Raw genomic sequence first — 25829 nt, 5'->3', positions numbered from 1 at the left:
TCTAGAGCTTTTCCGGTTTTCGTCTCAGAAGTTCGAAGTTCACGGATGTTGTTCGAGTTTTCTCAATCTCTCCGTAATCTCTAATTTGTAAGCTTTCTTCTTTATTTTTTTGTTTTTCTCCATTGTATTTGGCTCGATATTGTTTGGTTTGGATTGCTTTTGTTTATGTCTCTGTGGGTTGTTTATTTTGTTGTGTTTTGTTTTTGGTTGAATGTTCTTGTGTATATCTGTATGTATATAGTTTTTTTGGCATATTTTGGTGTTTTGATTTTGTTCAATCGTGTTTCTGGGGTTAGGGTTTTTTGTTTGGGTCCGGATTTGGTTAAATAGTCTGGACTTATAGATTTTACTTTTTGGAATTTGTAATTCTATGCCTCTGTTGCTGATCATGAATCCTAAGAACTTGCCTGCTCCTACCCCGAAGGTGTATTTTTCCGGGTTCAGCTTGAGTTGGTTCTTCTTTAGGTTGTCAAAGCATTCCTTCAGATCTTCCACATGCCCTGGTATAGTTGTTGATTTGGAAATCATGTCATCGACGTAGCACTCCAAGTTCCTCCCAATCTGGGACTTGAGTATCTTGTTCATTGCTCTCTGGTAAGTGGATCCTGCGCTGGTAAGCCTGAAGGGTAGCATCACATAAGCGTAGACTGCTATGTGAGTTATGAATGCTGTCTTGGGGATGTCCTTTGGGTTCATCTTTATCTGGTTGTATCCGGAGAAGGCGTCCATGAAACTTAGCATGATGTGTCCGGAGGTGGCATCTATCAGTTGATCAATATTTGGGAGAGGATACGGGTCCTTCGGGCATGCATCACTCAGATCAGTGTAGTCCACACACATTCTCCATTTGCCGTTGGACTTCTTCACCATAACAACATTAGCTAGCCATTCCGGATATTTGATTTCTTTGATGATTCCTGATTTGAGTAACTTTTCCACTTCTTCATCGATTGCTTTTTGCCTTTCCGGGGCAAAATTCCTTCTCTTCTGTTTGACTGGTTTCCTGTTGGGGTTGAAATCCAAGTTGTGCATTGCTATGGACTCATGTAGTCCTGACATGTCCCTTGGACTCCAGGCAAAAACATCTCTGTACTCCCAGAGCAAGGACACTAATCTCTCCTTGAAGGACTCCTCGAGTCCTGACCCAACTTTCACTTTTTTGCTAGAATTGCTTTCATCTATCTGGACTTCTTCTGTTTCGACTGCAGCTTCGATTTTTGCCTGCTCTTTATTTGAAACCATTTGATGAATTCGGGCTTCAGAGTTCTTTTTTAGATAGAAGTTTGCTTGTTCAGATTCTTTGGTTGCTTGCATAGTAGGACTAGCTTGGTCTGGGACTTGATTTTCCTTGTCCATTACCATGACTTGGTTGCTTGCCAGTCCTTCTGGACTTGTTTTATTTGCTTCTTCCCGTGTCCGGGGTCGGTGCTTCTTAATGCTTTGTTGCTTGCGAAGGACCGTAGCCTTCCTTTTGTTATCTTGATGGGTTTCTGCCATAACTAACCCCTGGTTGTAGCATGTTTCAGCAACTCCATAATCTCCTTTAATCTCCCCAACTCCTGTCGGGGTTGGGAGTTTGATTTTGAGATGGGAGATTGAAGTTATTGCTTGCATCATTGTTAGAGCTGATCTACCAATGATTCCGTTTTATGAAGAAGGAGCATTGATGACATAAAATTTGGTGACATGAGTCACTTGGTTAGGAGCAGATCCAAAAATGACTGGCAGATATAAAGTTCCTTGGATCGGGACTAAGTTGTGGCTGAAACCATAGAGTGGGTCCTCCCGACATTCATTTGAGCGGACGCTCCCTAACTACATTCTATCCACTATGTGCTTGAAGAGAATATTTACCGAGGAGCCATTGTCAATGAGCATTCTTCTTACTTCATTATCAAAGATATCCAGAGTGACAACCAAAGCTGCATTGTGATGAGGGTTGACTCCTTCGTAGTCCTTGCTGCTGAAGAATATCACCAGGTCTGGGAGTGATTGGATTGAGAGCACTTCTTTACCGTAGTCCGGGCTCCGGGGTGGGGAGTATGATCCACCTAGGACCACATTGACTACATTCTTTCCTTTATTTTGTGCTTCCCCCCTGTTGTCCCGGACTAAGTACTTGTTCATGTTCCCCTTCTTCACTTGGTCCTCGATGAAGTACTTGAGTGATAAGCAGTTCTCGGTCTTGTGGCCATGGTTCTCGTGGTAATCACACTGCCTATTGTAAGGCCTGCTCTCCGGAGGAGTTTGCATTGATTTCGGAGGATAATAGAAAGGCTTGTCTTTTACCTCTTTCAAGATTTCCTCCCGGGTCATGTTGAGAGGGGTCCAGCCCGGCTCCTGCTTCGGCTCCTGGGGTTGCTTCACGGATCCTGGGTCACTGCTCGACTCCTTTTTAGGACCAAGTCTCTGGAAAACTGGAGTAGTTTGTCTTTCTTGGCTTTGGTTGCTTTGCTTGAATTTCTTATCCTGATGGTAACCCCCTTTCGGTCGGTCATCAGTGTTTTTACTCCTAGACCCCCCATTCTGGGTCATCCTCATTGCCTGGAGCACATCTGTTTCCTTAATGAACCTGGCAGCCATTGAGTAAGCTGCTGCCAGGCTTTGCGGCTCCTTATTGATTAGATCCACTATATATCTCTTATTGTGCTCTGGATCTAAGTTTCTTCTGAAAATGCTTAAAGCTTACCTCTCATCCAAACTTGAAACTTTATTGATTGCTTCCTGGAACCGGCGCATGTATGCAGAGAGGGACTCATTGTCATGCTGATTGTCTCCAGGTGACACATGTGCATTTCATGCGTTTTGTTTGCCCGAAATCTCCGAAGGAAGGAGGCTCGAAATTCGTTCCAAGAGTGGATGCTGCGGGAGGGGATTTTGGTGAACCATCTCTGGGCCCCTCCCTTAAGAGTTGAAGCGAAGAACCTTGATTTCGTTAAGTCGTTATAGTAATATATCTGTGCTATCTGCTCAAAGTAGTTCAAGTGCTCCTCTGGGTCTCCTAGTCCATCGAAGGAGTCGAAGTTGTAATGCTTCAAGTTTCGCTGCCGAGGGATAGCTTCCAAGGAGTGGCTGAAAGGAGTGAGTGTTTCTCCAATCTCCACTCCTGAATCCCTGTCCATCTTTCTTTGCAATTCATAAATCATGTCTTTTAGGTCCTTCTGCCTCTCTTCTTCTTCGTCATCAGAAATCAGCTCCGGAGTAGGATCTCTCCGGGTTCTTTTGCTCCTAGACGTGGCCAATAGCTTTTCTTCTTCTAGCTGCATTCTCTTTTGGATCTTTAGTTCAAGCTTTGTTTCTTCCTCTTTTCTGATTTGCTCTCGGACCTCTTCCAACTTTCTCTGCTTAGCAGCTTCTGCTTCTTTCTTGCTTTGATCTTTTTTGCTTTTCTTCCCCTTGGCTCTAATTCGGTCGAACACAGATCTTTTTGATTGCTGAGAGTCCCCAGACTCCTCCGGTTCCTCCTCGAGTTCGGCTTCTTCTTAGAGTCGGGTCTGCTCCTGTCTGTATAATCTGATTGCTTCTGCTAGTTCATCACTTGTAAGGTTAGCCATGCGCTCTTCGGCTACTGGGACGTTGGTGTACTTGTACTGATTGAGCTCTATGAGGGTCCTGGCATCCCCGGTGTTTACAATTCTTTCCACTACAGGAGTGTGTAGTGGCTGCTCCTGGAATGTTTCTCTCTCGGCTCCCGGGTCAAGGGCCTGGGAGTGGTCCGACTCCTGGACCTGAGCACTAGCAGATGGTCTTTCAGAGGTATTCTTTCCTAGTCTTGCCATTTCTCAACAATACCAACAACAAATAACAACAATATGCTACAGAGAATATCGGTCTAAGGTTGCTTTATGAAATTTGCAGAAACTACCCAGAATAACGATAAACACTAACAAATAGCTTCATGGGAGCAGTTTAAACAATTTCCTGGGACTACTCAACGATGTAGTATAACGCAAATGCCATATTCAAACTAGAGCACAAACGATTAAAACTAACGATAGCTCATACAAACGTGGCTTAAATCAACAAAACGAGCTCATACAAACGTGACCTAAATAAACAACATTCATGCTTATGGAAGAGGTTGGTTGCTTGGGTTCTTACAAGTTTGAATAAATGGACTCTTTGAAGAGTTTGTTGATAAAGGTGAATCCAGGGGCACCGAGACCCAAGGGTGGAGAGCCCCTCCTTCTAGCGTCAAATGATAACTCCTGGTGGCGGGGCTGCTCCTTCGTCGCCGTTCTAGATCCTCCATCGCTATAGAGGTGTAGCTGTGGTCGGGTTCCTACAAAACAGAACCGGAAGGGGGGTTGGAGTCCCGTGGCACCTCCGGCGTGAGAGTAAGAACTCACTTTTTGGGAAGATGAAGATAGAAAGGAATGAGAGATGGCTGTGTGTGTATATGAGTGTGTGAGAATGATTAACCCCAAAACCTCACCTTCTTGGGTTATTTATAGCCCAAGGGTACGGTTTTGGGGTTGGTACCTTTAGATCATAGCCATTGGTTCTGGGAGCGGAGGACACCTGGCTGGAGTGGATGCTTTACACGTGTCAGCGCGGGACTGGTTGAGGAATGTTCTAAGGATCCTCTGACACGTGCCCTGATTATTCCCATGATTGATGTATGACAGTTGCCCCCATCACGTGCCTGGGCCAACGTCTCACGTGCCGGGATCTACCAAGGTTAGGCTTGCGGGACTGAGCTGGTTAGGAGTGGTAGTGTGCAGGACTACTCCTTCCAGGAGCTGCGTGGAGCTAGGAGCCTAGGAGTAGCCCTCCCAGGAGCTATATGGAGTTAGGAGCCTAGGAGTAGTCCTTCTAAGAGCTGTATAAAGTTGAAAGCCTAGGAGTAATCCTCCCAGGAGCTATATGTACTATCAATTACTACCTACTACAATAATCGTAAGAACCCACTAATTAAAAAGTAGCTGGTATAATTAAAATATTACCTATAAATTACAATGGTCAACTTCCGTGTTAGCGCTAATGATGACAATATTTAATAGTACATTATAATATGAACCGGAATGACCTCCGAAACAAGAGTATTGTTTAACGGACGAATCGTACATTTGTTCTTGCTATTGGCCCGTTTGGGATATAAAAATGTAATATTAACTTAAATAAATAAATAATCATTCAATCTCTTTTCTATTCTTATCGTATCAATTGCAAGGTCAATCGGTATAAAATAAGAGTATAAAAGTAAAATTTTATTTTTTAAATAAAAACACAGAATAGAATAAAAATACAATTGCGTTTATTGTTAGAATAACTCATTTCACTGAATGAAAAAGCCAAAAACCAAATGTACGCGCCCGTAATTTTGCATTTATGAGTGTTTTTGGCAGTTTTAAGCATTTTAAAAAAATCACTTATAAGTGTTGCATTTTTAAAGAATCACTTATAAGTGTTTTTGACAGCTTCAAGTACTTCTAAAGAATTTACCGAATAGTCCGCTAAAATATGAGCGAGTTTTGGCGCATTTAAGCTTAGTTGAAAGTGTAAGAATTTGTCAAACAATTTGTTGAAACAACTAACGGGCATTGGCCCATTTAGGCTCTGTTTGGGATTGCTGTTAAAAATTGCTGTGCTGTTAGAAAAAGTGTTGCTGAAAAAAGTGCTGTTATAAAAATTAGATGACTGTTTGGTATTTTTTTTGATACGTATATGTGTTGATGCAAAAAATTAAAAATAATGATGCTTTTGGTAAGGTTTGATGGTGAAATCAGCATCTGCTTCCCGCAACAGCTGAAAAGCAGCTTTTTCTAAAAGCATGGGGGATTTGCTTTCTGTAACAGCAGCTTTTAGGCCAAAAACACTTTTCTGAAAAGCAGCTTTTAAATTTTACCAAACAGTTTTTTAGCTGCTTTTTAGTGAAAAGCTGCTGTTGCTGTCTGTAACAGCAATATCAAACATACCCTTAAACTCATTTCAAAGTGCACCTTACTGTATACACATGACGTGTATTTTCTGTGAGTTATAGATCAGAATATGCTTCTGAGTTTTATAATATTTGAGAAGGAATTACACATTTACATTATATAAATCATTTTTCACTTTCAAATTAAATAATAATTATGTAAGATGTATATTTTATTTGATTTATTTTTATAAAATTAAATGCACTCTGCAATAAATATATAAAGTAGTATTCCAATTTTGATGTACTTTTATATATAGAACATACTGAATGTCCCTAGCTATAACGTCCGTGCAGTATCAAACTTATCTCAATTATACAAAAAATTTAAAATATATGTTAATCCGATAAGAAACTCATGTTATTTATAACTTTAGATATCTCATGCAGTGGCGGAGCCAAAAATAATTATGAGGGAGGACCAAAATAAACTACAATTTTTTTTTCCTAGCTACAAGCAGAAAAGTGCAAAAAAAATAATCATGAAGAACATAATTCATTACAATTACCTGTTTACAGCGCTCCCCTGCGAGATTTCATATTCTGAAATGTTTGAAGCACATCTTCAGTTTTCACGCTTAAAAAAAATGTCTCGCTCAATATATTCTACCAAGAGATTATTTAACCATTCGTCCCCTATCCTGTTACGAAACCGAGTCTTGACAATATTCATAGCAGAAAATGCCCTTTCCACTCCTGCTCTTGCAACCATGAAAAAACATACCCAATTTGATAAGTAAATAAACTAAAGGATGAATCAAATGCTTTTTTTTCTCAACCATTTTTCTACCAAGTTCTGCAATTCCATCGAGATTAAAAAATCTTTCATCATGTGTGACATCTTGAAAGTAGGTAGGAAGTGCCCATTTAAGTTCCATAATATAAACCAGAGAGAATTCAACAGGATATAATTTTGCAAAATTTACCAATCTTTCTTTGTCAAATGCAGAAAATAAGTTTTGAGGATCAAGACATGACATGCCGAAAAGTAATTCAATACCAATTTCACCAAACCGGTCATTTAACTCTTGAACTTGTCTTTCTAAAATTTCTATGAACATGTCATTGCGGTAGTGGTGTAGATTTGTTAACACCTCGGACTTGCGTAAAACTCGTCTAGGATCAACAAAACTTGAGCTCATATCAACAACAATAATATTGTGATTCTCACAAAATAAAGTAACCTTTTATAAAAAAGATTCCCATCCATCTGTTCTCATAGATCTTAACATGTTTTTCGTGACATTAACTAGATTCATTGCATTAACAATGTCTTGATCTTTTTTTTGTAAAGCACGTGACAATCCATCACTAATTCCCATAATATTTTTCATAAGATGGAAGAGAAAAATGAAGTCAAATTTATTCATGGTTGACAGCATTAGTTCAGCATTACCTCGAAGATCATGATCATCTGTGTGCTCAACAATATGCTCCAATACAGTTATAGCTGGATTGAATAATCTTATCAAGCTTAATAGTGTAGTATAATATGAACCCCATCGCGTATCCCCAGCACACTTTAAAGTTGATTCTTGGTTCAGTCCTTTTCCAATGGGAATCTGACCACTACAAATAACTTCAATTACTTCACTAGTTTGTTTATCACGAAGCAAGTCTTGGAGTTTACATGATCCATCAACAACATTTGTAATGGTATTGAGTTGCGTAAAGAACATAGATATCTTTCGATGTTTTCTCACGACATCAACAAGTGCTAATTGTAACTGGTGAGCAAAGCTATTTTCATAAAATGCACAAGGATTGTCTTTTAAAATCAAACTCTTCAAACCATTAAACTTTCCTTGCATATTACTAGCTCCATCATATCCTTGCCCACGTATCCTTGTTATACTCAATTGATGCTTCTGCAACAACTCCTCAACACCGAATTTAAGAGACAAAGAAGTAGTGTCACCAACATGGACAACTCCAAGAAAACGTTCCACTATGCATCCACTCTTATTAACGTACCGCAAGAGAATAACCATTTTTTCTTTAACAGAAATATCACGTGATTCATCCACTAGAATAGAAAATAAATCTTCTCCAAGTTCACGAAGAATAATCTTAGTAGTCTCAATAGCCATTGCCTTAACCACATCCTTCTGAATATCAGGCGAACTTAGCTTGTTATTATCAGGAGCTTTATCTAAAACAATCCTTTTGATTTCTTCATTATGATCAGCAAGGAATTGTAAAAATGTGAGAAAATTACCCTTCTTGTTAGACTCCTCAGACTCATTATGTCCCCGAAATGCCAATGCTTGACTCAAACACAACCTAACAACGTCAACTGTTGCAACCAAACGAGTGCGGTAATCAAGTCAACTTTGAGTAGTTTGATTTGATAGTGCAAGTTCTATATTTTGATTTTGATGCATTAAATCTTGGCAAGCTTTAACGTACTTTTTGTGTATATTATTTGAATCCTCCCCCACATGTTCTCTGGATTTTTTCAAGGCCTCCTTCCAATTGGTAAACCCCTGTGTAATAAACACATCACCACCACTCTGGCCTCCATGCTCGGGTTTGAAAAGATAACAACATAGACAATACACTGAATCCTCAGAGACACTGTACTCTAGCCAACTAGGATGTTCTTTGTACCACGTCAAAACAAATCTTCGTTTTTTAGCCCCAAACATTCTCCAAGGAAAAATTATATTCGGTTGGCAAGGTCCCTTCTGCAAATAAAACCTCCTGATCTTTTCTCTGTCATTAGCATTCAAGTCATAAATATTTTTTCTCATTGCGGGATCAATCGGCAACTCATCAACATTAAATTCCTCATGATTTTGTTGACGATTATGAATACTAGGTTCACTCAAATTTTCGGATTGAACTGAAGGCATCTCATTCTGAGACATAGACTGATAATATCTCTTCATAATTGTCAAAAATATTAATAACACCCAGTAAACCAATTGATTGCTAATATGAAAGCACAAATCACAATAATTTACATTATAAATATATAACTTTTTAATTAAACATCGCGAATATACATCAATTATGTATATAATCCTAAATTTAGGTCAAAAATTGATCAAAATTAAGAATTACCTGAAAAAAGGTTGAGGGATTCAGCACCAAAGGATTAAAGAAGAGTCTATGTTGATTTGATTTCGATTTCTCAGTCAAGTCTCCAATTTTTCACTATTGTTGCGTCTCTCTCGGCTCCCTGTTCTCTCTTGTCTGATACACCATTCGTATGTTTCTTTATGTGTGTGTATTAGTCAGGGAGGGCACTAATCTCAACTGGGATGTGCTTCTTAAAAAAAATATTTTTTTTGGCCCAATTTCAGGGAGGGCCCAAACTTACCCTGGCCCTTTACTCCCTCCGCCACTGATCTCATGTTAGTCTTTTATTTGTTGATTTTCAGCCCATTAGCTAAACAACTCTGGGTCATTTTTGGAAGAATTAACATATATTTTATTATTGAATATTAGTCATTAGTCTAAAATAAATAAAAATATATACCGTCTATTATTATAACTAATATCGGTGAATTATGACATCTCATCAGTTCAACAAATTTTAGATTATACAAATTCTACACTATTTTAATTAACGAATGTAACTACTTCTCTTGGAGAAGCTACAAAAGACTAACATAGAACTAGAACTGAGTCAGTACAGGACAAGGACAAGTAAGTTAACGTGTTGAAAGTTGATTTATTCAAACAATTTCAAGGCATATTTAACATTGTGTTTATATTTTCGACCGTATGATAAAAGAGCTTGCTAAAAAAAGGAGAGCAATAAATGATAACTCCGGTGAGTGGGGCGGATCCTTTCGATGCCGTACCTGAACTTTCTTGTGGTGGATGAGGTGTAGCTGTTGTGGGGCATCCGTAAAATAACACCGGAGGGGAGTTTGAGCCCCGCGGCGCCTCCGGTATGAGAGTAAGAGCTTGCTTAGGGAGATGAAGATAAATAGGACAAGAGGTGGCTATATGTGTATATGCTTGTGTGTAAGAGAGTTTGTGTGTAAAGGTGTGTCTAACCCCTAAACCCTTTCCCTTTGGGGTATTTATAGCCCAAAGGTAGGGTTTAAGGGTTGGTACCTTTTGATCAGGGTTGTTTATTGTTGGAGGCGGAGGACGCCTGACTTGGGTAGATTGCATACAAGTGTCCAGGTAAGGACCACCTTTAGGATGCCCCAACTGTACGCTGATACCCGTCATGCTTGTCTGAGATGTTAGTTGTTGATAGCTGTCACCGTCACGTGCCCACGTACCCCTCCTTGGTGGGTTGTGGGGTATGCCCGTGCTTGTTGGGACCCCCCTCGGGTCTGCCCTAGCCGGGTTGGATTCTAGCTGGGAGGTGATCCTGGTCCTCGGTTTGATCCTGGCTGAGAGGTGATCCTGGTTGGCCGGTGACCCTGAGCCTGGGTCTCTCCACTTAACTGCTTTGGGTGAGGGGGTCTTGGTCCATCAGCTGAGTCTGCCTCACCCTAAATCTGAGTTGGGCCCTAGCCAGGTTGCTTATACCCTATCATTTGCCCACACTCCCTTATGCAGATTTTCTGAATGAGAGAGTAGAGAAGTGTTATGTAACTGTTGTTGTCTTAGGAAATATTCTGCTTCTTTCTTGCCCCCTAATCCGGGTTTGGTGTTATAGAGACCAACCTGGATTCAGATAGAAGAAAGTGATTGCCTTTGAAAAAAATTTGCTTCTTTCATACCCCCCAATCCGAGTCTGGTGTTGCAGAGACCAATCCGGATTCAGGTAGGAGAAAGTGGTTGACTTAGAAAAAATTCTGCTTCTTTCTTGGCCCCAATCCGGGTCTGGTGTTGTAAGGACCAATCTGGATTCAAGTAAAAGAAAGTTGTTGGCTTAGAAAAAATTCTGCTTCTTTTCTTGCCCCCAATCCGGGTCTAGTGTTGTAGAGACCAATCCGGATTCAGGTAGGAGAAAGTGGTTGCCTTAGAAAAAATTCTGCTTCTTTTTTTGCCCCCAATCCAGGTCTGGTGTTGTAGAGACCAATCCGGATTTAGGTAGGAGAAAGTGGTTGTCTTTGGAACATTTCATGGATTTGAGAGTAAGGATCCGGATTGTGATGGATCTAGCTAGGAGTCCTTGATCCGGGTAGGAGGCTGTGGATTCTGAAAGATGGGGAATTTGTAACATTTTTTCAGCTTTCCCCCCATGATTTTGAATTTTTGGCAGTTACTTTCCTTAAAATTCGCATAATCATTATGGGTCAATAATGTGCCTTTATGTATATACATATACACAGTTATTTGTATGTGTATTTGTAACTGAAGGGGTGGCTAGTGGTATTCTGCCACGTGGCAGGCGGTTCTTTACCCCCGCCCCCTATAAAAACCTGTGCCTTCTTCTTTTTCCTCTTCTATTCTCACAAAAATACTCAACAGTCACCACTTTTTTTCCATCTTTTTGAAGTTTTTCTTATGATTCGAAGGCTTGGAACTTGGTCTTTGTTTGCTGCGCTTCATTCTCCATTAACTTGTAATCCTTCTCCTCCATCGTCTCTATTTTGCTTTAATTTGCATACAAGTTTATGCATGATACATGTGTGCTTTGTTTTCGAATTCGAAGAAGTGTGGATTCTTGTTGTTGTTGGTTATTGCTTATTTGTGTTTGTAGTAGGTTTTTATGCTTAGATCTGTAGTTGCGTTTGTTTTTTTTGGCTTGATTTTGGTCGATTTTCTTAGGGTTTGGGTCCGATTTTCAGAGTTCTTTGAAGGTATTCTTCGTGTTGTTCGTAAAAATAGATGTAAGTATATGAAAGTAGTATATATTTTGGTTTTTGATTTTCGAGTAGGCTGTTTGTGGGTTAGGGTTTTGGTTTTGATCCGGGTAAGGGTGCACGACCCGGGTCTCACTTATGGTTTATGTACAAGTTTGCATTTTTAAGACTTTGTAGGTTTTTTGGTTGTTTAGATCCGGGTTAAGCTTAAAGACCCGGGTCAGGTTCTGGGTTCCTTTTTGCGTCTTTGGGATCCAGATTAGGTTTGAATTTGGACTTTTTTATGTGTTTAAAGGCTTATGTTTGCTTACTTAGTATAGATAATCTGGATCATTGATGTTTGGCCGGGTTGGACTTGCATTAGCGGTCCGGATTGGTAGGGTATGATAAAATTAACATAACTTGCTTGATCCAGACCGCTTAGCAAAAGATTTAAAATTTGTATGAGCCCAGACTAACTCACCTTGATTTTAATAGGTATATGGTCCAGATCAAGCAGCTTCCTAAGAGAGCTTTTAATTGCTACCCGGGTTGTTCCAGTGAGGAGAGTGATCCTGATTCGTCTGAGAGAACCCAGATCCAGATCGAGATGGGTAAAAAAGCTTCTGCTTTCGCAGAGATAATCACCAAGTTCCGGTACAAAAGGCTCCCAGAAAACTATATTCCCTTCACTCCCGAGGGTTATTGGACTAACGTGAAGTACCATTTTGTCACAAGTCCCTGGCGGTTGATAATAGTGTGTTTAATAGGAGGATCAAGTATGAGAGGCAGAGTAATGGTCATCCTGGGGTCTACAACCAAGAGGCACTTGAGAGGGCTTTTGCCGAGTTTCCCATCAGTCGGGATCATTATCAACTGAAGGACTTCTTTGCTGAAGCTGAACCAGATGATATGGATAAAGATATCCGGGTTGCGTTCCAGTTGACCCCTGATGTTTAGTGGAGGTGGCCGGAACCCCACGAGAGGATCTATCATCGCCCGACCGATGGCTTTGTCCCGGTGTGGTTGGAGCACCTCAGATCCGGGTGGAGCCCACATTGCCATATGTTTGTCAAGCATCTTTGCAAGCATGTGTATAAGATTTCTCCAATGCAGATCACCTCGAATGGGATTAAATCTATGACTTGGTTTATAGCTTTCTGCAATAAATCCAGGTTCCTGCCTACCCTGAATGAGATTAAATCTATGACTTGGTTTATAGCTTTCTGCAATAAATCTGGGTTCCTGCCTACCCTGAAGCTGTTCCACCAGATCTTCTATCTCTCTAAGTCTTGCTAGAAACCCATTTATGAGTTTAGGTTCTGGGCCTCTGAGTATGTGTATGGTCCGGGTAGAGCTAAGCCCGTGATGCACCAGACCTCTCTGAAGTACTGGAATGGTGAGATGATCATGCTGAATGGGTTTGATCCGACCTACTTGCCTTATTTTACAATGGAGGGTATCCGGACCAAATTCGAGACTTCCTTTCCGGAAGGGGAGGCTTTGACTCATATTAGGGCCTTCTGCGGTTCTCTCAGATTCTAGCTGACCCGGGACACTTTCATGAATCACAAATTGCTCTTTGAGCTTAGTTCTAAGTCTTCTACTAATCCGGGTTGTTGTTTCTGATATCATCCTGGATCCTTCCTATTTTGTACTTGTTTATTTTCCTTTATAGGAATATCTGATTTGATTGTTCCAGATTGTTTGCTGTATATGTTGACCCAGACTGTGTCATTTCCCTTACTTATAGATTCTTCTTCGTAGAATTGGCTATTTTGCTTGATTCAGATTGTTTTCCATGCATGTTCATCCAGATCCTGCCCTTTATTTTACTTGTAGAATTTTCTCTGTAGAGGCATCTGTGTTGTTCGATCCGTATTATGTGTCGTATACATTTTTCCGAATCATACCTGTTTTAACTTGTATAATTTTCTTTATGGAATTTGTTGTTTTTCTTGATCCAGATTGTCTTCCATGTATGTCATTCTGGATCTTTGTATCAGTATATTGGACTTTAACTTGTGCTTTTCTTATCTCCTTTCAGGCTTGCCGCATTTCAACCCTACTCTTATTGGAATCATGTCTTCTTCCGCTTGCACTGCTGCTTTCAACATCCTGGGCTTGGCTTTCAAGACCATCAAAGGGGTCCCGGGCCCTGGATCCGAATCTGCTAATATCGAGGGAGGAGCCGAATCATTTGTTCCTCAGAATGTTCCTGATCCGGGTAACGAGCCTAGGAACTTTGATCCTGTTATCCAGGATATCCCAAACGATGATGATCCCCCTTGAAAGAAGAAGAAGAGTATCTCGGCTAAGCCTCCTTGGGGAAAGACTGTTGTTTCCAGCCGGGTTGCTTGTGATTCGGAGGGAAAGGGCCCGGACGGAAGGCCGGTGAAGGTTGGAACTAAGACTTTAATTGATTTGGCAGAGTTCATGTCAGATATCCCTACTTATGAAGATTGGGATGAAGTGGAAGGTTCCGAGATGGCTTCTACTTTTAAGAGGGTTACCAGGCACTAGGGACACATAAATTCGTAATAATCTTTGGCTTCCTTCCCGGGTTGCATTGCTTTATCTAGTTGTTTTTCCTTTTTTCCTTCAGGTTGGGAGTGCCACAGCTGTTTGCTCTGATATCGCATTTAACAAGGTCCGGGAGGCCAACAATAAGATCAAGGCTGAGAAAGATAGGGCTGATAACCTTAAGGAGGAGCTGGATGAGGCCCGAGAGGGGTTCAAGACTATTGAGTCCGGGTTGAAGGGACAATTGAAGGATGAGAAGGCCCGGGTTGGCGGCCTTTCTAAGGAGGTTGAGAAACTGAAGGCTAACCTGGATGCAAAGGAGAACATGAACAAATATTCTATCTTTTTTGAGTTCAAGACATGTGAAGAGTACGATCTGACACTTGCTCAAGCCGGGTTTCCTGAAGTACGTAGGGCCTGGCTCGTGGCAGAAAGGCATCTCAAGACGGATCCCCTTGCCAACTAGGAAAGCTTTATCCAGGAGTTCCTAGCAGCTAAGACAACCATTGATCAGGGTCAGGGGGAGCTAGAACCCTATGATGGTCTCAGTCCTAGTTTCATCTTGACATTTTCAAGCTAATGAAAAGCTTTTCGGGCCTTGCCCATGTAATTTTTTTCCTTCTAGTACTTTGTTTGTTTTTCGTACTTTGTTTTTGGATGATTTGTAATCTTTGAATTTTCCCGGATTGATGGTCAATCCGGATTATCATTTTATGTTTGATTGTTGCTTGGTCAGAATTTCGTTATTTAGAAAATATTCCAAGTAGTTTGTATGCTTTTGATCCGGGTATGAGTGCATATCGGGGTTTGTTTTCTTTCTGGCTTATTTTGTACTTGGGAAATATTCGTACAAAACAACTGCCCCAGCCCGGGAGTGAGTCAACATCCCGGATGAAGTGAGCTTTAAATATATGCATTGGATCCGGGTATGAACCCCTATCTGGAATGATGGTTAGTTTTTAGTACTAATTTGCACTTAGAAAATATTCTAAGTACAAATAGTGTATTTGATACAGATTAAGGTACCATACCCGAGTCTTATCTGCTTCTTGGTTTACCTCGCTCTTAGGGAATATTCCAAGTACAAAACACTTGCCTCTGACCCGGGTATGAATTTATATCCGGGTTGAAGCTAGCTTTAAATGGGTGCTTTTGGTCCAGGTATGATTCCCTACTCGGATCTATTTGCTTCTTTGTTTGGTTTGTACCTAAAAATTTTCCAAAGTACAAGGCTGTTGCTTCCAACCCAGGTATTCAATTGCAACGGGGTTGAGTTTAGCTCTCAGTTTTTGCTTTTAATCCGGGTATGAATCAATATCCGGATTATTGTCTGGGTTTTGGTTTTGTTCTGCACTTAAAAAATGTTCTAAGTACATGGTGGCTGCCTCTAACTCGGGTATGGATTTATAGCCGGTCTGGATTCAGGTATGAATTCATATTCGGGTTTTTTATATGCTTGGAGTGATTGCATCTAAACCTGGAATTATTGCATTCCAGGGGTGATGTTTGCTTGATTCGTAATGATTGCTTAAATAATAGCTTACGGGAACAGGAAATTGTTTTTCATTAATTTCCAATTTTCTTCATAGAAGAGTTTGATTCATAGATTGATTGCTTACCATAGGCTACAAGTTTTTGGTTGCTTTTGGTCATTTTTTCTACTGATAGAATTTTATGATCCTGAGTCCATGCCAGGTGTTCGGGATCTCGGATTCATCCATGTTCATCAACTTATAGGTCCCTGGTTGTAATACTTCCTTGATTCTGTAAGGTCCCTCCCACTTGGGCATCAGCTTTCCAGTATTGGTTGGATCTGAAACTTCTGTGTCTCGAAGTATCAGGTATCCAAATTGAAAGTTCTTGACCCTGGACTTTTTGCTGAAGTGCTCCTTAGTCTTCTCCTTGTATTTTTCCATCTTAGCTACAGCCTTGTCCCGGATCTCGTCAATAAGCTCAATGTTTGTTCTGAGCCCCTCCTTATTGGCTATTTCATCGAAGTTAATTGCTCGGTGGGAAGGGGATCCTACCTCGATAGGCAGCATTGCTTCTGTCTTGTAAGCTAGCTTGGAAGGCGTTTCGCCCGTGCTTGTCCGGGGACTGGTCCTGTAGGCCCATAGCACATTAGGCAGTTCTTCTGGCCATTTGCTTTTTACTTTCTCTAAGCCTCTTCTCGATGCCCCGGAGAAGGATCCGGTTTGTTACTCCCACTTGTCCATTGCCTTGAGGGTATGCTATTGATGATTTCCTATACTTGATGCCCCGCTCTTGGAGATAGGATTTGAACTCTGACCCAATAAATTGGGATCCATTATCAAATACTAGGACTCTAGGGATTTCGAACCTCATCAAGATATTATCCATGAACTTTATACAATCTTGCTGGTTTATGGTTCTCATTGCCTTTGCCTCTACCCACTTAGTCATGTAATCGATTGAGACGGGTAGGTATCTTAGGTCTCCCCTAACCCGTGGGAATGGCCCTATGATATCTATTCCCCAAACAGTGAAAGGGATTGGAGATAGGACTGATGAGGGTAGTATTGGGCTTACTCGGGATACGTTGCTGAATATTTGGCATTGCTTACCTTTTTCACAAAGTCGCTTGCATCTTTGTGGATTATTGGCCAGTAGTAGCCCTGCCTTATTAACTTATAAGCCAGGGCCTTCGTAGACATGTGATCACCGCATATCCCTTCATGGACTTCCATTAAACAATATTTTTTCTCTGTTGGGCCAACACATTTCAGGATAGGTGAGGAGAAGGTCCGGTGATAGAGTATTCCTTCTTTAAGGAAGAAATTTGTTGCCTTAACTTTTAATCTTTGAGCCTTTCCTTTGTCTTCTGGGAGTTCTCCCTTTTCCAGGTAGTTGATGAAATGAGTCATCCAATTCGGGTTGTTGTCTATCTCCATGACTTCTTCAGATTCTATATTTGGCTTTTGTAATTCCTCAAAGTAGACAGAGCAATCTAGGTCTGATGAATTCTGAACCATCTTGGACAGGGTATCGGCCTCTGAATTCTCTTTTTGGCAGATTTGTAGGACTTGACTTTATGGTATTAAGGAAAGATAGCTTTGGACCAGAGCCTAGTACTTGGCTAGAACTAGATCCTTCGCTACATATTCGCCGTTTATTTGCTTGACTACAATATGGGAGTCACTATAGATATCAAGGTCCTGGATCTTGAGGGTCTTGGCGAGCTTCAATCCTGCTATCAGGGCTTCATACTCTGCCTGGTTGTTTGTTGCTGAAAACCCGAAGGAGATGGCAGTTTGAATTGTAAAACCATCTGGGCTCTTTAGAATAAGCCCTGCTCCTGACCTTTCATTCGTTGAAGATCCATCAACTTTGAGGGCCCAGGCTCCCGGGTTATGATCATTGTTGCTCTCTGGGTCAATGCTCATGGGCCTAGGCTCATCTTCTAGAAAGTTGTATTCTATGATGAAGTCAGTGAGTGCTTGGGCTTTGATAGCTGTTCTTGGAATGAAACTCAAGTTGAACTGACTTAGCTCGAGTGCCCAGTTTACCTGCCTTCTTGAGAAATCTGGCTTGTGTATTATCTTCTTTAAGGGTTGATTAGTAACAACCTGGATCTTCCTTCCCTAGAAGTAATGTCTGAGCTTTCTGGATGCCGTAACCAAGGAAAAAGCAAACTTTTCTAGTCTTGGGTATTGGGTCTCCGCATCTTTTAGTACTTGGCTTACATAGTAAACTGGTTGCTATCTGCCATTCTCTTCCCTGATCAGTGCTGCTCCAACTGCCAGGGCTCCTGCTGATAAGTAGAGAAATAGGGGCTCCCCGCGTTGGGCTTTGGTCAAGATTGGTGGCTGGGAGAGATATCTTTTTATTTCTTCAAATGCTCTTTGGCATTCTGATTCGAATTGACTTCCCTCTAGTTGGTTGCTCCTTTAAATAGGTCAAAGAAAGGTAGGCATCTCTCAGCTAGCTTTGAGATGAATCTTTTAGGTGCTGCTGGTGACCCTCCTAGTTTTTGAACATCCTTCTGGGTCCTGGGAGGCTTCATTTCCTGGATTGCCTTTATCTTTTCTGGGTTGGCTTCAATTCTCCGGTTGCTGATCATGAATCCTATAAATTTTTCTGCCCCCACTCCAAATGTGCATTTTTCCGGATTCAGCTTTAGTGAGTATTTCCTTAAATTCTCGAAGTATTCTCTTAGATCCTCGATGTGACCTGGGATGCTTGTTGACTTTGAAATTATGTCATTTTGCTCTCTGGTAGGTTGAGCCTACATTCGTCAATCCGAAAGGCAGCATGACATAGGCTTAGACTGCCCTGTGGGTGATCAATGCTATTTTCTGTATGTGTTTCGAATTCATCTTGATCTGGTTGTACCCTGAGAAGGCATCCATGAAGCTTAGCATTACATGACCGGATGTGGCGTCTATCAGTTGATCAATGTTTGGCAGGGGGTAGGAATCATTTGGGCATGCAATATTCAAATCGGTGTTGTCAACACACATTCTTTATTTCCCGTTTGCCTTCTTTACCATAACCACATTAGCCAGCCATTCTGGGTACTTAACTTCATAAATGATCCCAGATTTGAGTAGTTTCTCAACCTCGTTGTCTATTGCTTTCTGCCTCACTGGGACAAAATTTATTCTCTTCTTCTTAACAGGCTTTCTGTTTGGGTTTCAATCCAAACTATGTATTACTATGGATTCATGCAGCCCAGGCATGTCTCTTGAGCTCCAAGCAAATATCTCATCGTAGCTTCAGAGCAATGAAACCAGATCTTCTCTAAAAATAGTTCCAAGTTTGGATCCTATCTTTACCTTCTTAGAAGGATTGCTTTCATCGATTAGAATTGTTTCTATTTCTACTGCAGCCTCTACTTTTTCTTGATCCTGGTTTGATACCAATTGCTGGATCTGAGATTCCAGATTCTTCTTCATGTATATTTGACCCTGGGCTGTCATCTTTTCTTGGTTGCTTTCCCTTATTCGTTTGTTTCAGGGCTGGTTGCTTGTATAGTAGGATTGCCCTGGCTGAGACCTGGATTCAATTCAACCTCTACTATGACTTGGTTGCTTTTTATGTTAGATATATTTGATAATGTCATGTCTAATGTGTTTCATGTTTAGTTTTCATATCTTAACAAAATATCAGTACTTACTGAAATCAGCACTTATACTGAAGTCAGAACTTAAGAAATCAGAACTTAAGTTGTCAGAACTTAAGTTATCAGGAGATATTTATCAGGAGATAATATCAGGACTTAAGGAGACTTTCAGATAAGGAAGGCGGCTGATTGAAAGGAAAGAAGATCAAGACAAATGCAAGAAGAGATATGCATGAAGAAGGAATTCTATGAAGAATAGAATACTTGGAAGAAAAGATAACTAGTTGATATATTTTAGGAAGCAGAATCATATTCCATATCAATTAGAGATTATCTTGTAACTGTGTAGTATATAAACACAGATATAGGGTTTACACTATATGTGTTATCATAATCGAAGTTATTATTTATTGTAACCCTAGCAGCTCTCGTGATAATTTATTTATCTTTGAGAGAGAACAGTTCTTTGTAACAAAGTTTATTGTGTTACCTAACAAGTGGTATCAGAGCAATCTATTAACACACAAACAGTTTAAGATCCAAAAACAATCATGTCTGAAGAAGAAGAAGCTCCAACCAAGCCCACCAAAACTGAAGAACCTCCAAAGTCTCAAATCCATAGTCGATATGAGACTATTAGAGTTCCCATACTGAAACCATCTGAATATCCCAATTGGAAGGTGAGGATGTCTATGTTTCTGGAAGCTACTGATCCAGAATACCTTGACAGAATCAATGAAGGACCCAACAAGCCAACCAAACTCTCTATTGTAGTTGCAGGTGAACCAGTAAAGTCTGTACCAAAGGAGAAGAGTGATTACACTGCTGAAGATATCTCATCAATTGCTAAGGATGCTAAGGTACGACACTTGCTGCATAGTGCCATTGATAATGTAATGTCAAACAGGGTAATTAACTGTAAAACTGCAAAGGAGATATGGGATGCCTTGGAGATAAGATGTCAGGGAACTAATTCAATTAAGAAAAACAGGAAGACTATACTCACTCAAGAGTATGAACACTTTGACTCAAAGCCCGATGAGTCATTAACTGGCTTATATGATAGATTTGTCAAACTCTTGAATGATTTGTCACTAGTTGACAAGGAATATGATCTTGAAGATTCAAATCTTAAATTCCTGTTAGCTCTTCTGGAATGTTGGGATTTGATGGCCACCTCTATAAGAGACAACTATGCTCTTGAAGAAACAACTCTTGATGAAATTTATGGGATGCTCAAGACTCATGAACTTAAGATGGAACAAAGAAGTAAGAGGAATGGAAGAAAGTCAAGGACTGTTGCTCTTAAGGCTGAGGAGGAATCCCCCAAAGCAGCTGTCTCAAGGAAAGGCAAGGGAAAAGCTCTCATCACAAAGTCTGATACTGAATCATCAAGTTCTGATACTGATGATGACTCAGAAACTGAAAGCTTACCTGAGATGGATCCTGATGAAGAGATGATGAAACTGTGTGCTCTTATGGTGAAAGGAATCACAAGGATTGCATACAGGAAATTCAGAAAGGCAAAGAAGTCTTCCAGGAAAGGTGCAAGTTCTGATAAGAAGAGTTTCAAAAAATCTGAAGGCAAAGGAGAAAAGTCTGACAGAGGAGAATACACAAATGTTAAATGCTACAACTGTGGTGAGAAAGGCCACCATATCTCCTGATTGCAAGAAAGTGAGGAGTGACAAAGGCAAGGCTCTTGTCAAAAAGAAGAAAAGCTGGACAAACACTTCAGATTCTGAAAGTGAGGTGAACTATGCCTTGATGGCAAATGCTGATAGCAGTTCTGATGCTGCTGAGGTAAAGGTACCTCAAACTACTTATGCCTTTCATACTGATGATATTAATGAGTTGGGAAGATATCTTAAAACCATGTTCATTAGTTATAGAGATCAAACTTTAACATGTGAAAGATTAACTTCTGAAAATCTTACATATAAAAAGAGGAATGATTATTTAGAAAAAGAGTTAGTCATGTTCCATCAAACTCAGAAAGATAGAGATGATGCTTTCTATGTTAGGGATGAAGTACTTAAAATGAATGAATCTCTAAAACTGAGTTAGAAAAGGAAAGAGAGATTATTAGGACTTGGACTAACTCTGGTAAAGCAACTCAGGATATTCTTAGTAATGGAAACTGGAAAGAGGGCTTAGGTTATGGAGATGATAAGAATGATAAGGGAACTGTAGAGATTGAGCCTATAGTTGTTAAACAAAAGCCAAAGGTAAATCCTGTTAAGCTTGTAGCTGTAAAGTCTGATATTGATAAATCTGAAGTTAAAGAGAAATTAACTTCTGACAAACCAAAACAGGGTAAGCCAACTGAAGTAAACATAGGCTTAATGACAAAGAAGCAGCTTAAGCATAAGCTGAAAGATGTTAAGAATGTAAACAAGGTAAAACCACCTAGGAAAAATAGGAATGGAAAGGAAGGTGTAAACAAAAGTAACAATTATAAGCCTGTTCCTAATACTCCTAGAAAAACATGTCATAATTGTGGAAATTCTAACCATCGGGCTTCTTTTTGCAGGAAAAATAAGAACATAAACTCCTTACCTTCAAAGTCAGGAGTTAAGAGTCAGTCTGTTAGATATAGGCCACAAACTCCTTGTTTTCATCGTGGTAGTTTATGGCATTCCATTTATACTTGTAAGGAATATCATAGTTTGTACTATGATTATTATCAAATAAAACCTTCTTTAAAGAAAGTTAGCATTGTTCCTTCTAGTGTAAGTTATGATGCAAAGTCTGATAGTGTAAATGCTGATAAGAAAGATGTTAACATAAACTCTGATGCTAAATCCGCTGCAAATGTTAACAAACTTAATAAGGCCAAATGATCCAAGCAAGTCTGGGTCCTTAAAACTAATCATTAGTGGTCTTTGTGATTGCAGGGCAACAGGAAAAATATCCTAGTTCTGGACAGTGGATGTTCAGGACATATGACTGGAAATAAAGCCCTGCTATCAGACTTTGTGAAGAAAGTTGACCCAAGTGTTTCTTATGGAGATGGCAACATGGGAAAAACTTTGGGATATGACAATATCAATCTGGGGAATGTCATCATTGAAAAAGTAGCTCACTTAAACACAATCTGCTCAGTGTTAGTCAAATCTGTGACAGAGGTTATCATGTGGATTTCTTTGAAGAACACTGTGAAGTTGTAAGCAAATCTACATGCAAAGTTGTTCTGAAAGGATACAGGCATGATAACATTTATGAAGCCAAGCTTTCAACAAATACTGATGGTTCTGCAATCTGTTTGTTAAGTAGAGCATCAATTGAAGAAAGCTGAAATTGGCACAAGAAACTCTCTCATTTAAATTTCAACAATATAAATGAACTAGTCAAGAAAGATCTTGTGAGAGGTTTGCCAAAATCAATATTTGCTTCTGATGGTCTTTGTGATTCCTGTCAAAAGGAAAAACAAAGAAAATCTTCATTCAAGAACAAGACTGAATCTTTAATTCTTGAGCCTTATCACCTACTTCATGTAGATCTATTTGGTCCAGTGAATGTCATGTCTATTGTAAAGAAAAAATATGCTACGGTCATAGTGGATGAGTTCACCAGATACACATGGGTGTATTTCTTGCACACAAAAAGTGAAACTGCATCTATTTTGATTGATCATGTCAAGCAACTGGATAAATTGGTCAAAGATTCTGTGAAGATCATAAGAAGTGATAATGACACTGAGTTCAAGAATTTGATCATGGAAGAGTTCTGTAAAGACCATGGAATAAAGCAGGAATTTTCTGCTCCTGGAACTCCACAACAAAATGGAGTTGTTGAAAGAAAGAATAGAACTCTTATTGAAGCTGCACGAACTATGCTTAATGAAGCAAAGTTGCCAACCTACTTTTGGGCTGAAGCTGTGCAGACTGCTTTTTTTAATCAGAATGCAACACTCATTAACAAGCATGGAAAAACACCATATGAGATGGTAAAGAAAAAGAAGCCAAATCTGAAGTATTTTCATGTATTTGGATGCAAGTATTTTGTTCTTAAGACTCATCCTGAATAGCTATCCAAATTTGATCTAAAAGCTGATGAAGGAATTTTTGTTGGTTATCCACTTTCCACAAAAGCCTTCAGAGTCTACAATTTAAGAACAAGGGTTGTCATGGAATCTATCAATGTCTCTTTTGATGATAAGAAGATTACAAGAGTTGAAGATTTCAATGATCATGATCAGCTGAGATTTGAGAATGAAGTTTTAAATTCTGATACTGTAAATCCTGACAGTCTAAATCCTGATACTGCAAACTCTGATGGATTAAACTCTGATGTTATTGAAACTATGATGACTACGCCAAAGGAAGATGCACCTGTGCAGGGGGAGCATACTGAAGATACAACCACATCTCAAGAAGCATCAGAACCTACAACAGGCTCTTCAAGTTCTGATTCATCAAGTTCTGATGGGCCAAGTTCTGATAATTATGGAAACTCAAATTCTGAAGGATCCAACTCAGAGAGCATAATTTCAGGGGGAGCATCAGAAAATGTTGATGAAGACAGCATGGATCATGGGGGAGCATCCAGTTTTAGAGAAAATCTTCCATCTGCAAGGAAGTGGACTAAAGCACATACACCTGATTTAATTATTGGAAATCCTGATACAGGTGTCAAAACTAGAACAACTACATCAAATTAATGTCTTTATCACTCTTTTCTCTCTTATACTGAACCAAATAAAGTGGAAGAGGCTCTTCAAGATGCTGATTGGGTGCAAGCAATGCAAGAAAAGTTAAATGAATTTGAAAAAAATAAAGTTTGGACCCTAATGCCAAGACCAAAGAACAAATCTGTTGTTGGTACAAAGTGGGTGTTAAGAAACAAAACTGACAGTGATGGCATAATTATAAGGAATAAAGTAAGGCTAGTTGAAAAAGGATACTCTCAATATGAGGGAATTGATTATGATGAAATATTTGCACCAGTTGCTAGATTGGAAGCCATAAGGATATTTTTGGCTTATGCTGCTCACAAGAAGTTTAAAGTCTTTCAAATGGATGTGAAAAGTGCTTTTCTTAATGGAGAATTGGGAGAGGAAGTATATGTTGAACAACCTCCAGGCTTTGTAGATCCCAAATTTCCAAATCATGTCTACAGGCTTGATAAAGCACTTTATGGCCTTAAGCAAGCTCCAAGAGCATGGTATGAGACTTTAGCTCAGTTTCTTCTGGAAAGTGGATTTAACAGAGGAACTATTGACAAAACACTGTTTTATCTCAACCATGGAAAGGACTTACTTTTGGTGCAGATATATGTTGATGATATCATTTTTAGTTCAACAAATGACAGACTTTGGAAAAAGTCTGCCAAGATGATGCAGTCAAGATATCAAATGAGTATGATGGGAGAACTCAGCGATTTTATGGGCCTTCAAATCAAGAAGAATGAAGAAGGCACTTTTATTTGTGAATCCAAGTATACCAGAAATTTGTTGAAGAAATTTGGAATGCAAGATTGTTCAAGTGCATCCACTCCTATGGCCACTGCAACAAAATTGGATAAGGATACTAGTACATCAGTAGATATTACTGATTATAGAGTTATGATTGGCTCATTACTCTATCTAACTGCAAGTAGACCTGATATCATGTATGCTACCTATTTTTGTGCAAGATTTCAAGCAGATCCAAGAGAACCTCACTTAACAGCTGTGAAAAGAATTTTTAAGTACCTTAAGGGTACAGCTGACCTGGGATTGTGCTATCCTAGATAATCAGACTTTAAGCTAATAGGTTACTCAGATGCCGATTTTGCAGGATACAAAATTGACAGGAAAAGCACAAGTGGAAGCTGCCAATTTCTTAGAGGCAGATTAGTTTCTTGGTTTAGCAAGAAACAGAAGTTAATTTCCATATCAACTGCAGAAGCAGAATACATTGCTGCAGAAAGTTGTTGTGCACAGATTATTTGGATGAAGAATCAGTTACTGGATTATGGGTTAGAATTTTCTAAAATTCCTATTTACTGTGATAATCAAAGTGCTATTGCTATGACAGGTAATCCAATTCAACACTCAATGACAAAACACATCAGCGTTAGGTACCACTTCATAAGGGAACATGTGGATGAAGGTACAGTGGAATTGCATTTTGTTCCAACAGATCAATAACTAGCAGATATCTTCATAAAACCACTGTGTGAAGCTACTTTTACAAGATTGGTAAATGAAGTTGGAATGGTTTCAGGTTCTTTCTCTAAATCTGCTTAGTTTATATTCTGATACATCAGACTTTATGATCAATATTTACAGATATTATTATCTTTGTGTATTCTGTGCTTAATTAGAAATTTTCTAAGAACTGATTGTTGTCTGATGTGAATTTCTAAACTCTGATAGTGATACGACTATTTCCATGACTATTCAATCTAATGAGGATAAATGTGCTAGATGCTGACATAGTAGTCTTTAATATACTAAAGATCCCATGTTTGAAGTAACTGTTTATATGGAAATCTTTTAACACAAGCAAATTCGGATATTGAGCTTAGTTAAAGTTTAATTTGTGTATCTTGTTACTAAGTCAAAAACTAGAATAGTGCTTCTTATCTGTTAAATTCTGATGTTGATAAATATGATGGA

The 25829-nt window shown here is 39.6% G+C and overlaps 2 protein-coding genes across 2 annotated transcripts; both read right to left on the bottom strand.

The window, feature by feature from the left end:
* Nucleotides 1-6564: 6564 nt before the first annotated feature.
* LOC141660547 (uncharacterized) lies at nucleotides 6565-7062 on the bottom strand. The gene has a single exon (XM_074467542.1). The coding sequence runs from the start codon at nucleotides 7060-7062 to the stop codon at nucleotides 6565-6567; it is 498 nt and encodes a 165-aa protein (XP_074323643.1).
* Nucleotides 7063-7107: 45 nt separating this feature from the next.
* LOC141660546 (uncharacterized) lies at nucleotides 7108-10111 on the bottom strand. Its single transcript, XM_074467541.1, has 3 exons — nucleotides 9992-10111; nucleotides 8330-8805; nucleotides 7108-8203 (listed from the first exon to the last, which is right to left on the bottom strand). The coding sequence occupies exons 1-3, from the start codon at nucleotides 10109-10111 to the stop codon at nucleotides 7108-7110; spliced, it is 1692 nt and encodes a 563-aa protein (XP_074323642.1).
* Between the last annotated feature and the right edge of the window lie 15718 nt (nucleotides 10112-25829).

This window comes from Apium graveolens, chromosome 5 (genome assembly GCF_009905375.1).
Source record: "Apium graveolens cultivar Ventura chromosome 5, ASM990537v1, whole genome shotgun sequence".
Lineage (NCBI taxonomy): Eukaryota > Viridiplantae > Streptophyta > Magnoliopsida > Apiales > Apiaceae > Apium > Apium graveolens.
This window is presented reverse-complemented; position numbering and strand designations above follow the sequence as displayed.

Bases quoted from the DNA above. Each gene is read 5' to 3' on its own strand.
- LOC141660547 (XM_074467542.1), bottom strand. From the start codon at position 7,062: ATGAGCTCAAGTTTTGTTGATCCTAGACGAGTTTTACGCAAGTCCGAG.
- LOC141660546 (XM_074467541.1), bottom strand. From the start codon at position 10,111: ATGACGGGTATCAGCGTACAGTTGGGGCATCCTAAAGGTGGTCCTTAC. The intron at 8,806-9,991 runs GTACCAACCCTT...ACAATTATGAAG, and splicing joins TAAACAACCCTGATCAAAAG to AGATATTATCAGTCTATGTC. The intron at 8,204-8,329 runs GTACGTTAAAGC...TGACGTTGTTAG, and splicing joins TCAAATAATATACACAAAAA to GTTGTGTTTGAGTCAAGCAT.